Raw genomic sequence first — 17,718 nt, 5'->3', positions numbered from 1 at the left:
CATCGTGCTCCTCTGTGGGTCAACCTTTGTGACTGTGTGAACAAGGCTTAGCTCTGTTAATAAAAGCATTTCTCTGTGTGTGTTAACATCAGCATGGAGTTAGTGCAGTTTTCAAACTGTGTAATTGTACCAGGATGACTGATATATTACCACCCCCCCAAAAAGAGAAAGGGTCAAGAAAGACACTTAGCTAACAGTGTTTTATAATTGATTAACACCATAAGAAGATCCATTGTGCTTCTGTAACAGGAACTGTTACTGATGTGTAAATCAAAGACAAACTAGCAACGTTAGCTGGCCTTAAAAATGGTGTGGCTTTTGTATACTCATGTGCTTCTCCTGGCTGATTTTCAAAAACTATAAATAGATCACTGGGAAGTCCCTGTATAACAAAAATGTGCTGCTGCTGCTTGTCATAAATAAACTTATAAGAGTTGCCTTGCTCTTGCAGCTCTTCTTTTTTGGAGGATTCCTTACTTGTCCACTTGGTTCCAGAGCATCAGACAATATGAGACAACATAATTTCTGTGGCAGTGGGGTGCAGCTTCATGTCCAGCTCTGAATCCCCTCAAGGTCTTATGTTCTCCAGGCTTGGTGTCTTGCAGATCTATCTAATGCTCTCTTGGCTTGGTCCTACCTGAGCAGAGCTTTTCAGTCTTTTCCAAGCTTTTGTCTTTTGGATTCCTTCATCTCCAGCTACTGATAGCATAGGAGTACCCAAGGTCAGGCTTATTTCAACTTTATCCCAGGCAATGCAGAGTCTCTCTGATGCCACATGCACTAATACCACTTATTAAAAGACTGGCTGATACCCATCTGATGCTCTTGGGTGTTATGTAGGATCAGGAGGCTGTAGCCTCTTTTCTGTATCACCTTCAAAGGGATGGAAACCTAATGGAAGCCCTTTTCTTCCTCCAGGGAAGCACAGAGAATATGTCATTATTGCATATTGGATGCTAACAAATTATTTTTCTGCCAGACATGGGGAAGTTGTGAGTTCCTCAAGAGAGGAAGTCAAGGCAGATGTGTCGATGCTGTCCTGATTTTTGCCATCCTGAGGAGTCTGACTTTGAAGGGAGGGGGATCACCATGTTTTCTGTGTGATCACATTCCAGTTGGGAGTGTGATACAATCTGAGATGGCCCAGAAGAACGATGTTGGCAAGCACTTTGAAAGTGGAAGGGATGAACTTCAATTTGGAGTAGGATCTTAAAAAAATGAGTGTTTAAACACAAAAGTGATGGACAATACATCCTTTAAACAGACCTTTCCCCCACCACTGAGTGAAAACATGGTGAAACCATTGTAAGTGAAGTCTTGAGGAGAAAGCAGGACCATCAAACTGAAGTGCTGTGTGAACTTCTCAGGCTTAACAGAGCTGTGAGCACATCAGAAGTGATAGGAAAATATTATAAAAGAGTGAAAACCAAACCAACTTGATGTGGGGCTTCCTGTGATAATTATTTAGGTCATGGGGTCATGGTTTGGATGCCAACAATTTGCCTTCAGGGAGGCTCTGTCAAAGATACAGATAGATAGCTTACCAAAAAAATCTGGCTCAGTAGCACTTTGCAAGGCTCAAGACTCACACCTCCAAATGTTGCTTCTTCTTTCTGAATCTAAAATAAACAGAGATCTTTGTTAATAGCCAAAAAGGAAAGGGTCTTCAGTTGGTCAGCATTGTGGAGCTCTACTTCCTTTGGATTGGTTCACCAAAGATAAAAATCTGCAGTTTCTGTTCATGATGTTGGCTTGGCTCAGTGCATGAGTAATAATAATCTGTTGCTAGGAACAGACTTCAGTTTACATGGAGAGGCCTCTGTGGAGGGCAGGTCTTGGAGTCCCTGAGTGGGTCATAAATAATCAGTGGCACTTCAAAGGAGGAAAAGTAAAAACAAGCGGTTGGAGATGCTATGAAAAGATGTCTGCAATTCCTGTTGCAACACCAGTGGAAAGCATGCAGCCAACATAATTGGGAAAGTGTGGGGCATGGATCTCCAAAGGCAAAACCAGTGAAGCAGGGATTTACTAACAGTGGGTTATAATATTCACATCCCTCTAGCTGGGCTTGTTTGCAAGGTATCTGCTGCTTTCAGCTTTAGGGAGTGCAAAACTGAGCTAATTTCATGGCATATGATTTTCCAAGGGCCTTGAGGGTACATCTGTGCAGGGATGTGCACAGGTTAGCTGTGAACTTGGAGGCTAAAAATGTTCTTACCTGGGACAGTGTGGAAAATACTAATTTGCCTTGCTTCCTAAGTACTGTGCACAGCTGCTTTGTAGAGGTAGCTTTAAATTAATTGATGGAATACTCATTTCCTGTTTTAGCTATAGTTACAGGCATTGTTTTTTGAAGAAGGCAGTGGTTTAACTGCTGGGTTTTCCATGCCATGGAATCTTACCATCTGCGGTACTTGGAACAGCTGAAAGCCAAGGTTTGCAAACCACCCTGATCTGAACTAATGTTAAGGCTGTGAAATCCTTTCTAATGAATCCTCTAAATCCATCTGAAACTTTTTTCACCCTTTCTTCTGAGACAAGAATGTCCTTATAAAGACCCTGCTTAAGAAGAGCATCTCTTAGGTCTCATTAAGACTTAAGCCTCACTGGAGACAAGGTATTTAAATCAGTGTTGTCTATTCTTATGATAATGGAATGCAAAGCCTGGGTATGATTATTTTCAGGTTAGCTCCTTGAGATTTGCAGTGTGCTACTTGCTCTTGGGTTTCTCTCTTATCAGTGTGCCTATGTGTGTATGTTAATGCCCAGGATTTTCTGCAATCTGCTGGCTAATACCAGCTGAATTTGGTAGAGGAAGGGAAATTACCCTAGAATTGGTGTGGTACCACTGTGCTTGATATAATTTCCAATATTTTTAGATGCCTGTTGTGGAAATAGCTGGAGAAGTAGGGGAAGAAGGGTTTGAGTGTTAGGAGTGCCCTCATCACAGGGAAAGCTTTTGGTGATGGTTTAACCATTTGAGCTGTGGATTGAGCACAGGTGGCCAAGAATTTGCCCCATGGAGAAAACCATGGAAAACTTTCTTCTCCAGGAGGACATTGCTAATGGCACCTTTCTTTTGTGACTTACCCTGCATTGGAGAAAAGATGAGCTTGCACAACAGCTCTGGTGCAATTCACAGAAATTAATCCACAGGAAATGAATCCATTGGAAAAAGGATCCCAGTGTGCCTGGAACTGCCTCTTTGACTCTGTGATACTTCACAGGCTGTCCCAAGGTGAAAGCAGTTAATGCTTTCCTACATTAATGCTAGGTTCTCCGGACAGAGGGAAGGACAAGGTCATTCTCTTCACCTTGGTTTTTATTCCCCAGTGACAAAGTGTAGTTTGAAAGCATTTGATTTATTTTTCAACATTGTGGCTATGTATTTCCTAGTCATCCAGCATTTCTTGGAGGGGAAGGGATTGGTTTAGCTCTGCAGTTCATTGAGTCGTCATGAAACAAAATAACTGACGTAAATACAAAGTAGAAATGATGATCCTTCCTACTGCCAATGGCAACCACTGCTGGTTGGTGGTTTTAGACTCTTCATAGCTTGATTGTTTTAGACTCTTCAGAGGCTGTAATGATATAGTTACAGTTGATAATGCTGTACTTGAATGAAATTTGGGGCAAGAGAGGTGGACAAAGCAGGGATATTGTCCCTGTATAATCCCTTCTCAGACAAGCTGTACCTTGTACCTTTTAAAGAAGACTAATCCTTGCAGGTGTGTCCTCCAGGACTTTGTGTCTCCCCTTCAAAGCACCTGAGGAGTCTTCTCTTGGGGCAGGGCAAACTGCATCTGCTGTGTTGGGTGGTGAATTGAGGGTTTGAGGGACATGAAAGCTTCAGCATAAATTTACCTGGTATTAGCTGTGTGTCTTCATAACCTGCACTGTGGATTCATTGGGTGGATGTCTGTGTTTAAAGAAAGTTTAAAATTTCCCATAGTTTTGGGAGGGAGGCCATAAATTGACTTTAAAAGAATATAAAAGCATACGCTTTTCTTTACTTATGATCATGTGCTGTAGTTGAAGTAAATTAATTCATAAATTAAGTAACAATTAAAGTTGATTCCTGCTTTAGACCTTAATATACTTTCTGCTTTGAAATCCTGGAAGTTTTATTAGCTTTAACTACTTGACTGGTTAGAGATCTGAACTGAGATTGGGGTCCCATCACATGAAGTGCAGTGAAGCAAATAAAAAGAGACACTGCATAAAAAGAGACACTACATAAAAAGAGACACTCTGTGCTGTTTTGTTGCTGTAGCTGGCAAGGGTTGGGCACAGAGGAGGAACAGTCACAGAAAGGTTAAAAATATACTTTGTGTTGTTTATGAAATGTCCATCAGACTTGCTCATGCTCTTGCATACTTTCCTGTTATTATAATGGAATTTTAATCCCAAATCCTACTCCTTTCCTCTAGACTGTGGTACCAGTGACTCTAGCATCATGCAAGTTAGTTGAACATAAATTGGCTCTGCCCATATCATTGTCTCAAATGTGGGTGCTTTGAAATTGAACAGATATGTAAGTTTCCACTGTTTGGAAGTTTGTTTCCATACTTCCCACTTGGGCCATTTGTCATCATCTTCAAGGTGGTGATCAAAAAACCAAATGCAAGACTTAGTCATATCCAAAAATATTAAGGCCACCTGACATTTGGTGTTTTCAGGCTTTGGGTTTTTGTTGCTTCATCTTGAGAGAAAAAAGAAGGGAGTTTCCCAGGAAAGATTGCCTTGCCTTGGGCATAGCTGTGAGCACTGGATTCTTGCTCAGCCATTGCCCATCCTCAGTTCCTATATGAGCCCAATATTTATTATAGAATTCCAGGTTTGAAGGGACCTCAAGGACCATCTTGTCCAATATTTTGTGCTAAAAGCATGGTCCAGACATGGCAGAGCATCCTGCCCTGTCAAATCGTAACAGTGCCAATGTTGTGGAATCCACCCCTTCCCTGGGGAGATTAATCCAGTGAGTGATTGTTCTATGAAAAATTTTCCTCTTGTATTTAATCAAAATCTCCCCAGCAGTAACTTGTACCCACTACCCCTTGTGTTTTCCATGTGATTCCTTGTAAAAAGGGAGTTTCCATCCTCTCTGTGGGCACCCTTCAAATACTGGAACATTGTAATAAGATCTCCCCTTAGCCTTTTCTCAAGGCTCACCAAACCCAGTTTTCTCAGCCATTTCCCCACACAGGCCTTCCAGTCATCTTTGTGCTCTTCTCTTTCAGAATGTCCACATAATATTCTGTACAGCATTGTCCCAAACTGCACCCAGTATTCCAGGTGTCCTGACAAGTGCTGAGCAGAGTGGGACAGTGACTTCTCTATCTCTGCTGGTGATGCCCTTGTTTGTGCTGCCCAGAATTTTGTTGTCTTTCTTGGCTAATTTAGATACCTTATGATTTCCATCATAACCTCAAGGCTTGGCTTGTTTATATCACCATGTTCTTGTGCTAGCCAAAGATCAAATCAGTTGTTTTCCTCCTATTTTTGCTTGCTAATGAAGCCAAACTCTTGTAAAATATGGAGTTTTTTGATGATCCAGATAGGTCTGACCTTTACCTGCCCCAGCTAGAACTCCCTTTGCTCAGATCTGGTGCCTTGAGTTGCAGTTGTAAGCTGTTGGTGACTTGCAGAAGTGCTGCCTGGTCACTGCAGCAGCTGGAATCAGTGCTTCAGCCATATCAGCTAATATCTGTTTCTCTGGAAATCCACTTTTTTTGTTGCCTTTTTTCTCTCTGTCTGGCCTTTGCTTGTCATCAGTAAAGTGGTGTCCCATGGCAGGGAGGTTGGACTGATGGTCCTTTCCAGCCCAAAGCATGATGTGATTCTAACTGTGGGCAATAACCCCTGGTCTCACCTAGGTGCTGTAATGGGAATTGATTGATGCTTGTGAAGTGTTCAGATGCCAGGGTGGTGAGTACCACAGAAAATCTTGTGAGTGACTCAATAATCCTGTCATCAGAGCAGCTCTTGGATAAAGCACAAGGACACACATTGTTCAGGGGGAAGAAAGTAAAATATTGAAGAGCTCCTCATGGAGTGCATGTTCTCCTTTCTGCTCAGTGAAGGAGACAGAGAGTGAGGAAAAATAGTATAGAGTGGAGTAAACAAAGGCTGCCTCATGATTCATGTGCACAAGGGAATGGATGTAAGAATTTCTCTGGCATTCCTTCATGTTGTATTTCCTGACTCATCTATTCACACCCTTTATTTTGACATATACTTGGTGGATGAGTTATTAATGTATGGTGTGGAAGTCCTAGTGCTTCTGGTGAAAAGGTTACAGTTGTGTAGGTAACAAAGCTTGTTCAAGAGTAAGCCCTTAATTAAATTTCAGCTTAATTACTTTTGGAATTTGTTTAACTTCTGGTTTCTTGGTAAAAATAAGTCTCTATCTTAAGCTTCCAGTTCTTCCTACAGTGGCAAATTGAACAGCACTGCAGAACAAGGATCACTTGTAGTTTTTTAAGGAAGATGGAGCATATTGTTTTCTATGGGGGAGATATCCAGGGAGAGGAAAATGGAGGAGTTGGAAAAAGAAACTCCTTCATGGGGGTTGAGGAGTAACAAAAGTACCAGACAGAGACAGCAGTTGTGTTGATTCTCTTATGCTGCTTTTTCATTTCATCTTAATCTTTGCAGATTCTGCCTGGATTGTTTCTATTCTGTAACAATTATCCAGACAGGAAGGGAGGACTGAAAGGTACAAGGATTAAAAAATTTATGTTTGGCATTTACCAATCTGCAAAGGCACTGTGGGTTTTTGTCACCTTGGCTTTCTCAAAGAAAGCAACGGTGTTTGAATTTTCCTAATCCTGGTGCTTTTGTTTGCATGGCAAGACCCACTGGGATCCTGGTTTATTGTGGAGTGCTGCTGGCCATTGTTAGAAAAGAGTCAAAGGACCAAAGCCTGTGTTCCTGCTGTGGGAAGAGTCACTTTATTCTGTATAGACTGAGGGAACAGCTGACCAAGGGAAGAAATCCCAAAACAAAATGTGTATCTTGGTGCCACATCATCATTGAACATAATCAATTTTTATGTAAAACTGAACTGATTTTCTTCTTTTTTTTTAAACTTAATATAATTTCAGTTTGGAAATTGATTGAAGAATCACCATAGAATTCAATATGGCATCACAGCAGTCATCTGCATCAACAGAGGAGCAGGCTTCCTCTGAAATAGATGATCTCCATCTAACGCTGCAAGGTAAGTCACTGAAGTTTTCTGTGTCGTTTTAATTAAGATTTTTTGTCAAAAATCTGTGTCTGTGTGTGCAAGTTGAAGGGAATTCTGAGAAACCTGTTTAAACTGGGGTTATGGTGAGTGTAGTTAGTTCAAGTCTGTGCTTCTTTGCAGATGTTTCTGTGTTTCAGGAGAGAGGCTTGAGCAGGGAAATGACAGATAAGCTCTTCTAGTACTTTCTCATGATATTTTCAGATTGGTTGCCTTTTTTGGTACTGATGTGCTCACTGGTTCTTGTGCTTTGTTTCTCAGAATGCATGTTGCTGTAAACTGTTTGGAAAGGAACCACCAGCATGAAAACAAACCAGTTTCATTAGTTTCCTTGTTTTCAGCTTGCTGACACTTAGGTGGTTGCATTTTGCTGTCTTAATGAAGCTATTGACTACACTATTTTATTTTACTTTATTTACTTTTCTGTTTTTAACTACTATATCCCTTGTAAGTGGGGATAATTTTTGTGGCTTCTAAACAAATTTCTTATGGGTCAAGATTTGGGTTTTTACTTGTTTTTACATGTGTGATAACTTGTTAAGGAAGCCCTCAGTGCTGATATTTAATTATTTCAGTTTAATGGCATCTACCTGGACAGTGAAATGATGACAAGTGCATCCGGCCTGGCCTCTCAGAACTTTTGGGTTTTCCTTACTCACGTGTTGAATTTCTTTCTGTAAGGATTTTCTGTGAAGCTTTGCTTTGCTGTGAACATATTCATGGAGGCTATCAAGGAGGCTAGTCCAGGCAGCAGGACTAGCCCTGCTGAGAAGCTTGGCTTTGATGTGTTTAGAGCCTGGTCCATCCTAGAACGGATGGACTAACTCCTGTTTCCACAGAGCTATTTCCTTTTAACTCCCTTGCAATGAAATTTCCATGGTGCTTGGTGGAGAGCAAATATGTTGAAAACAGATGGTGCAAAAGAAAATTCTGCCAAGTCCCTTGTGTGATCCATATTTGCACTAGTGCTGTCGTTGAAGCCATGTGTTTTGACGAGTGAGTGTTAATAGCAGTCCAAAGCCAAGTGTCTTTAATGGTGAATTTTCTTCCGTTTTGCTTCAGTGTTGCATTTTCAGGAGAACAAGCAAAAATTTGTAGCAGACAGGAGCTGCTCTGACTTTTGCACCAAGCACAGCTTGTCAGACACACATTTGTTGTGCCAGTCAAACTCAGCCTTGGGTAGAAAGGCTGAGATGGCTGTTGTTGTGAAACAGATTTGGAAAACACTCTTCAGCTTGAAGGCAGATTTGAAGTTACATGCCATTTTTAGGGCAGGGATTTACTTTCAATTTTTTTATTTTTTTCAGAAAGGCCAGATTGGTGTTTGTATTGAAAGACAATTGAGTTTTTTGGTCAGTGTCTCATTGTAGGAGCCTTGCTCAGTAAAACTGAAATGACTGTATTCCTTTGCTGTAACAAATGGAGCTCTTAGATTGTGCTGAAATGAACACACTGCAAACCTTGTGCCCAGGCTGTCTGTGCCTGGCTGCTGTAAAACATCCAGAGATATCCCTTAGAAGTGACATGAGCAATTTTTTGTAACGATTGAAGACACAACAAATGGTCCTGACACATTTTGTGTATGGAGCTGTGGCGCTGCGGCGTCTGCTCAGGGTCAAACAAGCAAATGGCAATACAGCTGTGAGGGAGCACCAAAGACATGCTCCCTGACATGACATATAGGGACCATTAGCAGCTCTGCTCACAGATCTGTGGTAGCAAAGGTCAAAAAAGAAGAATAGGGTCACTCAAGGAAACATGTTTTTCCATTAATAGGAATCTTGAGATGAAATTTGTGAAGCAGCCGGTGATATTGACTGCTTTAAATCAATGAGAGAAATTTCAGATTCAAGGAGTGGTTGCTTATAGCTATCAGAAAAGGAGCTTGCATTTTGTGTGACTGCAGATGGATGTAAAACTTGCTATGATCTCCTTTTTCGAATTCCTGAGATACAGCTTCAAAGAATATGTCCAGCATTGTAATGCACAGCATAAGAGGAGATGTGCATAAAGGAAAAAGCAGGACTCAGATCTAGTTTGGATATAGTCTAGATATATTTTAATCTACTTTTTAATTCTTTGTGATCCAACCTTCCATTATTCCTGAAAGGCATCCCATAGGGATAGAGCACTTGTCTAGTCTGGTTAATTAGGGCAAGATCAATTTAATGTGTCAGTCGGTTTGGTCATATAACTTTGTGAAGTTTATGCCTAAAAATAGTAACAAAATCATCAGCTTTGTTTTTCTTTTCCTTCCCTACCATGTGTAGATATGTTATTTTAAGTATGTTTGACTGTTATTTAAATTAGTCTTCTGCAAGGACAGCACTTTTGGGAAGAAAAAGAAGGAAAAGAGAGGGAAAGAATAATCCCTTTTAAGTAATTGGTGGAGAGTTTACTACTTATTAGCCTTAATTATTATAGAATCCCTATTAATTTATGGCTAGTTGGTTAATAGTGCAAAAGCTTGTTAGTGGGTTTTGAGGCAGAAGAGTGTTCAAGGGTGAACATTCACTTTCCTTAATAGTGTTTGGCCTAGAAGATGCCATTAAGAAATTCACTGGAAAATAGGTAATAATGTAACTTAGTTCTCAGTGCATCTTTCTTGTCAGTTAATTACTTTAAGGAGATTTAATGAAGCTTAAAAAACATGAAGAAAATAGGTGAAGAAATGAAAGCAATATGTTTTATACTGCCCCATCTCCAGACAGTAAAGATAGTCATAAAATCGTGAGGCTGAAGTAAAAAGTTGAAAGAATATAAACCCTTACATATGGATCTTTTCAGATTTATGTATTGCTCTTTAACCTTTACCAGTTTTCAAGCTGATATCCAGATGAGAGTAATAGTTACCCTTTCCCTCCCTGCCAAGAAAATGGAAATTGCTATGAAAATGCATGATGTCAGGAATTGGCAGGCTTCTTTTATTTTCTTTTTTTCCCCTTCCCTCTGTCCCAGATGTTATAATAAAATTTAATCAGATTAAGGTCAGCATTATCTGGGCCCTTTCCTTCAGCACCTCTGTGCTTCTTTGCAGTTTTCTGATGCAGCACATCTTCCAGCAGCTGCAGAATTGCTTTGTTGCAATCCTTGCACAGCCATGTAAAAGTGCAGGTGCAAAGCCTGGACTTATTACTGCTACATCCAGTGGGGCAATAGTGCAGGGAAGGATTTCTCCTGCCAGACAATCTGCAAACATTGTGGTGAGCAGAGGATGCTTGACAGGGAGATGCTTTGTTGCACCATGGGCCATGTTTGAAACCTGAAGTCACTTTTGGTGTGGGATGGAGCAGGCAGGAGTCAGGGCTTGCCTGGCAATGAGCATGGGAGGGATAAAGCAGGGTCCCTGTCCTGTGTCTCCTCCTCCTGGGTTTCCCTCCCATCCCTGCATCATGGGCTGGCCCCAGGGAGCCATCCAGCCTGCTGCTCATCCTTCTGTGAGCTGGAGAGGCACAGTCAACATCCAGAATTGCCTTTGGCTGCTTGAGATGAGGAGGCATGTCAGCTGCTTGGTAAGAGAAGGGTTTCTGGCAGAGCTTTGGGAGCTGCTGGAGATGGAGCCAAGCTCTGCTGCTGAGCAGGATTGCAGCGAGGGGAACGCGCAGCTGCTCGGGGATGGGTGGCTGCAGCAGGAGCTCTGCAGGGTTTGTGCACCCTGGAGCAGAACTATTTCTTGCTTCTGAAGTGTAAATCTCTACCTGTGGGAGGATTCAACCTCGATTTTTTTGTCCCATGCGCAAATCCTTCCTCTGTCTTCCCTGGCATAGCAAACAGACCCCTGTGTCTGGTGCTTCCCACCACGCCTGTCCAGAACTCTGTTTTCCCTTTTCTTTTCATGCTTGCTGAGCTAATTCAATCACAAAAATGTGTTTTAGCCCTTGGAGTTTGGGATGTACTTACTCTTTCGCTGTTTAGTTAACTGCAGGGTTCCTAATTTCTGACTCCACTTATTAATGTGTGTTACTGTTTATTACTGTAACCCAAAGCATGATAATACAGAAATGTGGTTGCTACAGCTGAAGATAGTTTTTGAAGAGAACTGTTTTTAAAGAGAGTTTAGTGATAAGAAATGAATGATACTTTTTTCATGCAGTTATGTCTAATCCTTCATGAATGATTTCTCTTCAAGTGAAATTGAAAATACAGAGATGTGTACGGATAGGTTTTGTTGTGCAGCTTGTAGTTGATTGTACTCATCTCTGATTTACAATAAGGGTATTTCTTTTGAGCACCTCTAAATTCATCCAGAGGTAAGGTAAATTAATAATCTTACCCAGCACTTTTGTTTTAACTGTGTATCTCATCTGATGGGGCCACTTGCTTATTGAAGCTACAGATTCATTTTCTTTACCAGAATGATTTTTAAAAGTTTGTTAAATGTTTATTACAATTTTACAAGGGTGACTTTTACAGAAAGCTCCCCTAGGAGCTGCACAGAAATTTATTCCCAGTTTATGCAGCCTGGGTGAGGAGTGCTCTGCAGTTCCCGTAAGTGCACAGCTTCGTGGCATGTGACAGGGCTGATGGCACTGGACAGGCAACTGACACATGACACTGCCTTGAAAAAATTCAGTCAGGGGTATTTTTGTCTGCTTCACACGCCTAACATAAAAAATAGATTGTATAGTTGCGTAAAAGTGTTCCCTGCTAGGTAAATTGCAGTTTGTTAAATGCATTGTGTGGTGTATGACTGGTTAAAAACTGGAATTAAAATGCTAAAGGAGTTGATGGCCCCTGAGGCACTTGTGAGATCACTACAGTAAGATCCCTGTTTCACTGTTCACTTTATTTAAAATGTTAGAAAAGCCTCTTGAACGTTTATCTTTAAAAGTATGTTGGTATGTAGATGATGTGACTTGGTAACTTTGAGAATTTTATCTCCACCTGCCTGTGCCCCTGAGTACTAAACATCACTTTGTGGTGGCAGTGAAGACTCTGGTGATTCAGAGCATCCTGACAATGAGAACAGCAAAAGGGTTTAAGACAGCCAGGAGGGCAAAGCTTGGTGTGAATGCACTTCTGAGTTAGCAGCACTTGTGGTGAACTGGACAACTGGCTTTCAAAAGGAAAAGGAGGTTGAGAGGAGTAATGTAGAAAGTTTCCACTTGCTTCACTGATGTGGTAGTAGTGATTTAGTTCATATTTATGTAGCATTTGGATTTGAAAAGACCCATTCCTCCTGTAGAGGCATTTTCCTCATCTTCATTGGGTTTTCGGTAAACTTTTCAATCTTTACAAAGAATTCTGTGTTTGTTTTTAATTGCTTAACACCATGTTGCTGAACATAAATGCTGGAAATAACCCTTTTCCCTGCTTTCCTGTCTGCAGAACATGAAACTGTTGCTGGGTGGAAGGGAAGGGACTTTACAAAGGGCTTGGGGGTTAATTGCTCACTCTCAACCTGGATTTGCAAGTCCTTGATTGTTATTCTGATGGTTCCAGTCATTTAAAGAATGTACTGGTTGGTGTATTAGTTCATACCTGCAGTGCTGTCTTGGAGATCTGGTTATCCCTGCTTCCCATCCTTTGGTTCATTCTGCTGCTCTGTCAGGGAGTGTGGGAATGGTTATTTTTAATGAAACTGAAATAAGGAAAGTACTGGGGCTGGAGTTAGCCCAGCACAGCCTCTGTCCCTGCACACGTGGTGGGCACACTGTGTTGTGAGCAGCAGCTCCCCTGGTCTGTTCCTGTTGAGCTCCCTGCATGCTGCTGCAGGCATAGCCTCAGCTGACCTCAGTGCTGAAAGGCAGACACAAAAATATCATACACAAGAGGTAATTCCTCCTGGTCTAACAGAGACGAGAAGATGACAGACAGGCTTGTGCTCATTAAAGTGATTGCTTAAATTTTTATTTTTTTTTAAAGAAGCCATACATTTGTGAATTGTCCACTGGCAGTGATACACAAGTTGTTGTGATAGAAGAAATCCTCTTTGCTGTTTGGTGACAGTGTTTGATGTCTGTGGATGGACAGGCTACATCTGTTCTGCCATGATTTGCTTCCCCCAGCTCCCTGCTGAAGGAGGAGGTGCTTTCCTTGAAGCTGCCATTCCCCCACCTCAGGAAGGGAGGCATGGAAGGCAGAAGAGGAGAGTAGATTAATTTTAAATCTTGTTTTTTCTGCATCACAGTTTAAGGAAGGCTGAGAGTAAAACAGTGGCTGGCAGTGCTGCTGCTCTCCTTTTCCCTCCTGGGAGAGTTCAGCACTCCCATGGTCCCTGCAGTGTCCCTGTGCTCCTAATGATCAGCCTGGCTTGTAGCACTTGTTGGTAGCTCATTACTGAATAAAACACTCATTGTCCAGCAGTGTCTATTGATTTTTGGCTATCCTACGTGACACATTGCTTGTATGTGTTATTCCTCCCTAAAGAGCTGTTAACACAGGGTGAAACGTAATAGATTTTGGGTATTTTCAGATCACCAGGTTCTTATTTTGTTCTCTCAGATACACTTTTTAGCTTAGTGATTTTTGACCTGAAGTAAAGAGGATGATCAGGGTTTGGGGGTTTTGTAGCTTTTTTATTCTAGGTCAGTGACATTTTGAAAACTGGGGCAAGAGAAAACCAAGGTCAGTTAGAGTCCTACAAAAAGGCCTAACAAAGAATCCATTCACCCTCATAAAAATAAAAATCTGTATTAATTAACCCCATGGTAGAGATAAGAATTGGAGAGCTTGATTAAATCATTAGTGCCTCTGAGCAGCAGCAGCATTGGAGGGGGAGCTGGGAGGGAAAACACACTCAGCCTGAAAATTGCAATACAGCTGCCTGCCACGGTGCCAGGAGCACATCTGTACTGAGTGTGTGTGGCGTGGAAACCCTGACTGCTGCACTACAGGCTGGGGAATACTGGCAAGCATGGAGTTCTGTTATTAATTGGGGAGGAGAGTCTATTATTATTATTTGTTGGGGTAGGAAAAAAAAGGCACATTGCAGCAGAGGCAGCAGCTGCTTGGAAAGCAGCCCAGTGGGTTGTGTTAGGTAGCTTGTGCAGGGTTTAAGGTGTTCTTACATGTGGAATAACCACCTTGTACTTTCACCAGGTGAGACATTTGCCAGGTGAGAGTTGCCCATGTGAACCAACACTTGCAGTATCTGGCCCCTATTGCATAATGAAACATTTTGACAGGCATGTCAACATAAACAAGGCCAAATGGCTCATCTTAACCATCTGAACCAACCTCAAATGCAAGTTCTCCAAACCAGCAGCAGCAGTGTGTGTTTGGCAAGAGCTGCAGGAGTCACTGGCGTCAGGCAGAGCAGTCAATATTTGCTCTCTGTCCCTTTTCAGATGCTAGCAATGCCAGCCTTGCCTGCCTGATAAAATTGAGCACAGCCACTCAATAATTGCTGCTTGGGTAATTGGAATGGCTCCCACGTGGTGTTCAGCTGAAGGGTGTGGTTGGCTCCTGTGCTAACATGAAGCCAGTATCTCCATGCTATTTTTGTCCTCCCTGTGAGCGTTGCAGCGTTGTTTTGTCTGTATGCCCTGTGCACACTTAATTTTCTGTTTTCCGAACAAAATCCAATTTTGTAGTTTCATTTCTGTCTGTTAAGATTGCCCTTATCTAACCCTTTGAGGGCAATCTTGGTGATGCTTAGAAAGAATCCTAAAACAATCCAGCCAGCGGGGGAAACTGCCTGCTTCATGCTCCGACAGGATGGTGGTGCTGCAGATTAGTGGAGGGCTGATGAAAGATGCCTTCACTACAGGATGCAAAGCAGTGCTCCACACAGGTAATGTGAATGTTTTTGTTGCTGCTCACCCGCCCAGTGAGGCAGAAAACAGCCTGTGGGGTGAGGAGCAGGAGCCTGGGTTGCCCTCGAGTGAATTCTTGTGTTTCATGAGTTGATGAAGCTTCACAGAAACTCCTTTGGTCTGTCTTGGATCATGAATAGACCCCAAGACTGCAGTTTGTGGTTACAAATTTTCAGTGTTTAGTAAAGTGTGGGACATTTTCCTGTGAGTGGCATTTTCACTTTCATGGGCAGAACAGTCAACTTTTTTTTTTTTTTTCCCCAAGGGCATGGTATTTTTGGTTTCCTTCATCCTGCCCAGCCTACCAAAACGTACATATCTATTGCTGAGAAGTCTTGCACATTCCTTATGATGTCAAGCTTGCCTTCAATTAATCTTTTGAGTAAAAAAGTGCTTTCAGAGGTAGAAGAGATGGTCTGTTCCCACCCTGTCTCCCAGATTTGTTTCTCCATGCATGCTTTTTCTAGGAAGGCAGCCCCAGTGCTTGCAATCAAGGCTGCTATGGAAAAGGAGTATAAAAAGGAGTTTGTGTTCAGGCTGGCTCTCACATGTGACAATGTTCACAGGGGTCTTAGGATGAGGGAAGAGATGAGGATCTGACTCCATGTTTCAGAAGGCTTAATTTATTATTTTATTATATATATTATATTAGAACTATACTAAAAGAATAGAAGAAAGGATTTCATCAGAAGGCTGGCTAAAAGTAGAAAAAGAAGGAATGAATAACAAAGGCTTGTGGCTCGGACAGAGAGTCTGAGCCAGCTGACTGTGATTGGCCATTAATTGAAAACAAGCACATGAGACCAATCACAGATGCACCTGTTGCATTCCACAGCAGCAGATAACCATTGTTTGCATTTTGTTCCTGAGGCCTTTCAGCTTCTCAGGAGAAAAAATCCTAAGGAAAGGATTTTTCATAAAATGTGTCTGTGACACTCACAAGTCTTTGGGATGGCTGCTGGTGGCAGATGTGAGTCCATCATCTCAGGGGCCAGCACCTCTGTTTGTCACCTGAGACCTGTGTTCACCCCCTAGGGATGAGTGGGTTTTGTGGTGTGCCTTGGAAATGGAGTGGTGTTTTGGGAGGGAGCATGGGCTGGCAAGTCAGGTAATTCACTGCCTCTGACAAGGCTGGGGAGCTGCTCTGGTCCAGCTCACCCTCTGCTTCACCTTCTGGGGGAACTGGGCTTTCCTCCATCTCTGCTGCCCACAGGCAGGTCTGAGAAGCTGTTCAAATACTCTGGGTTTTGAAACATGGGCTTAACCAGCTCCCTGTCTCCCTGCAGAGCTGCTGGTTGGTGGCTGCTGTCTGTGTGGCACCACCAGGGCCCTGGGTGCAGAGCTGCACCTCTGTGTCACTGGGTTTCAGTCCCATTTCACATGATTTCAGTCCCATTTCACTTGATTTCAGTCCCATTTCACTGTTTTCTGCTGCAGCACAAGTTCGAGCCTTTTCTTCTTCCTCTTGCCTGTATTAGCATCCTGTGTGCTCCTTTTTGGCTGTGATGCCTTGTGAATGCTGATGTAGAACAGAGGCTGGACAGAGCTAAAGAATAAAGTAGGGATTTATTAAAAGGGCTCAATGGATCCACCTTGGGCAGCAAGAGCCCAGCCAGGGCTGCACCCAGGATGAACCAAAATGGTCACAAAATGGACAACTGGTCACTGGGTCTCACACTTTTATAAGTTCTGGTCCATTTGCATATTGGAATTAATTGTCCAGTTACAGCTTTAGCTTATGAAGTCCCATCCTTCTTGTTTTTCTCTCTTCAGTCCATGTTGTTTATGCTCTTGGGCCTGAGATTTGGATCATTTGTCCTTGGTGCCCAGCTAGAGAAGGAATTGTTTTGTCTCCCTACTCTGTGCAGAGAGCTCACCATCCCTTAATATAAAGCTCCGACCTGCACACTAAAGCAGCACGGAGTCTGAAAAATATAAAAGCTAAACCTGAGGCATCAGCTGGATTTGTACACCCCAGAGAAGGCCCAGCAGTGGAAAGGATGCAGGTAGAGGCTGTATTTCTGCATGACAGCCTCCTAACTCTCTCCAGCCCTTTGTTAGCAAAGATATCTCATGGTTAGGCTTCACCTACAGATGTGCGTTTATCACCTAACTCCAGTCTGCATCCAACTTATGTATGGCTTTTCCCAAATTCCAGGATCTATCTTGTACTGATGATGGCCCTGAGTCCTTGAAGGAACATCTAGGAATGGACAGAGCTGTTGCACACATATTTCTCTGTAGAATTCTGCTTTCACATCGCTATTTGTATTTGCTGGTCTTCTGAGAAAACCTTCATTAGTTATTCTCTGCATCCTGTAGGTTATGCATGATGGTTGTAGAGGTCTTGGCAGTACCAACTCAGCCAGCAAGAAAATACCAGCTATGAAACAAGAGTCGAGAAAAACTGATATTAAATAGTAACTTAATATCTGGAAGAACAGACCTTGGGTTTGAGGTGGATACTATGTGTCTTTTTGGGAAAGAGGAATAAAACCTGATCATTTTTTCCATTAACTTTAGTTTCTCTTTTGTTTTTATTTTCCAGTCCAGCGAGAGTTTACACAGAAGAAAACCTTCACTAGTTGGATAAATTCAATATTGGCAAAGGTAAATGGGGGTTCTTTAGCCAAGCCATTCAGATATGCTGGTTAGAGATTAAATTTTTTAGGAACAAACAAAATTGCTACGAGTTTTTTTAGGCACTGGATG

General features: G+C 42.2%; 1 protein-coding gene across 1 annotated transcript in view; it reads left to right on the top strand.

Annotated features, from left to right (window-relative positions):
* The window catches only part of SYNE2 (spectrin repeat containing nuclear envelope protein 2), a 176,430-nt gene that overhangs the window by 10,388 nt on the left and 148,324 nt on the right, over positions 1–17,718 (top strand). Inside the window, exons 2-3 of the mRNA XM_058807437.1 lie at positions 7,107–7,222; positions 17,555–17,616. Of these exons, the coding sequence (XP_058663420.1) occupies positions 7,144–7,222; positions 17,555–17,616 (141 nt within the window). The 5' untranslated portion in view covers positions 7,107–7,143. The remainder of the gene's footprint in view (positions 1–7,106; positions 7,223–17,554; positions 17,617–17,718) is intronic.

The sequence above is a fragment of the Ammospiza caudacuta genome, chromosome 6, assembly GCF_027887145.1.
Source record: "Ammospiza caudacuta isolate bAmmCau1 chromosome 6, bAmmCau1.pri, whole genome shotgun sequence".
In the NCBI taxonomy this organism is placed as follows: domain Eukaryota; kingdom Metazoa; phylum Chordata; class Aves; order Passeriformes; family Passerellidae; genus Ammospiza; species Ammospiza caudacuta.
This window is presented reverse-complemented; position numbering and strand designations above follow the sequence as displayed.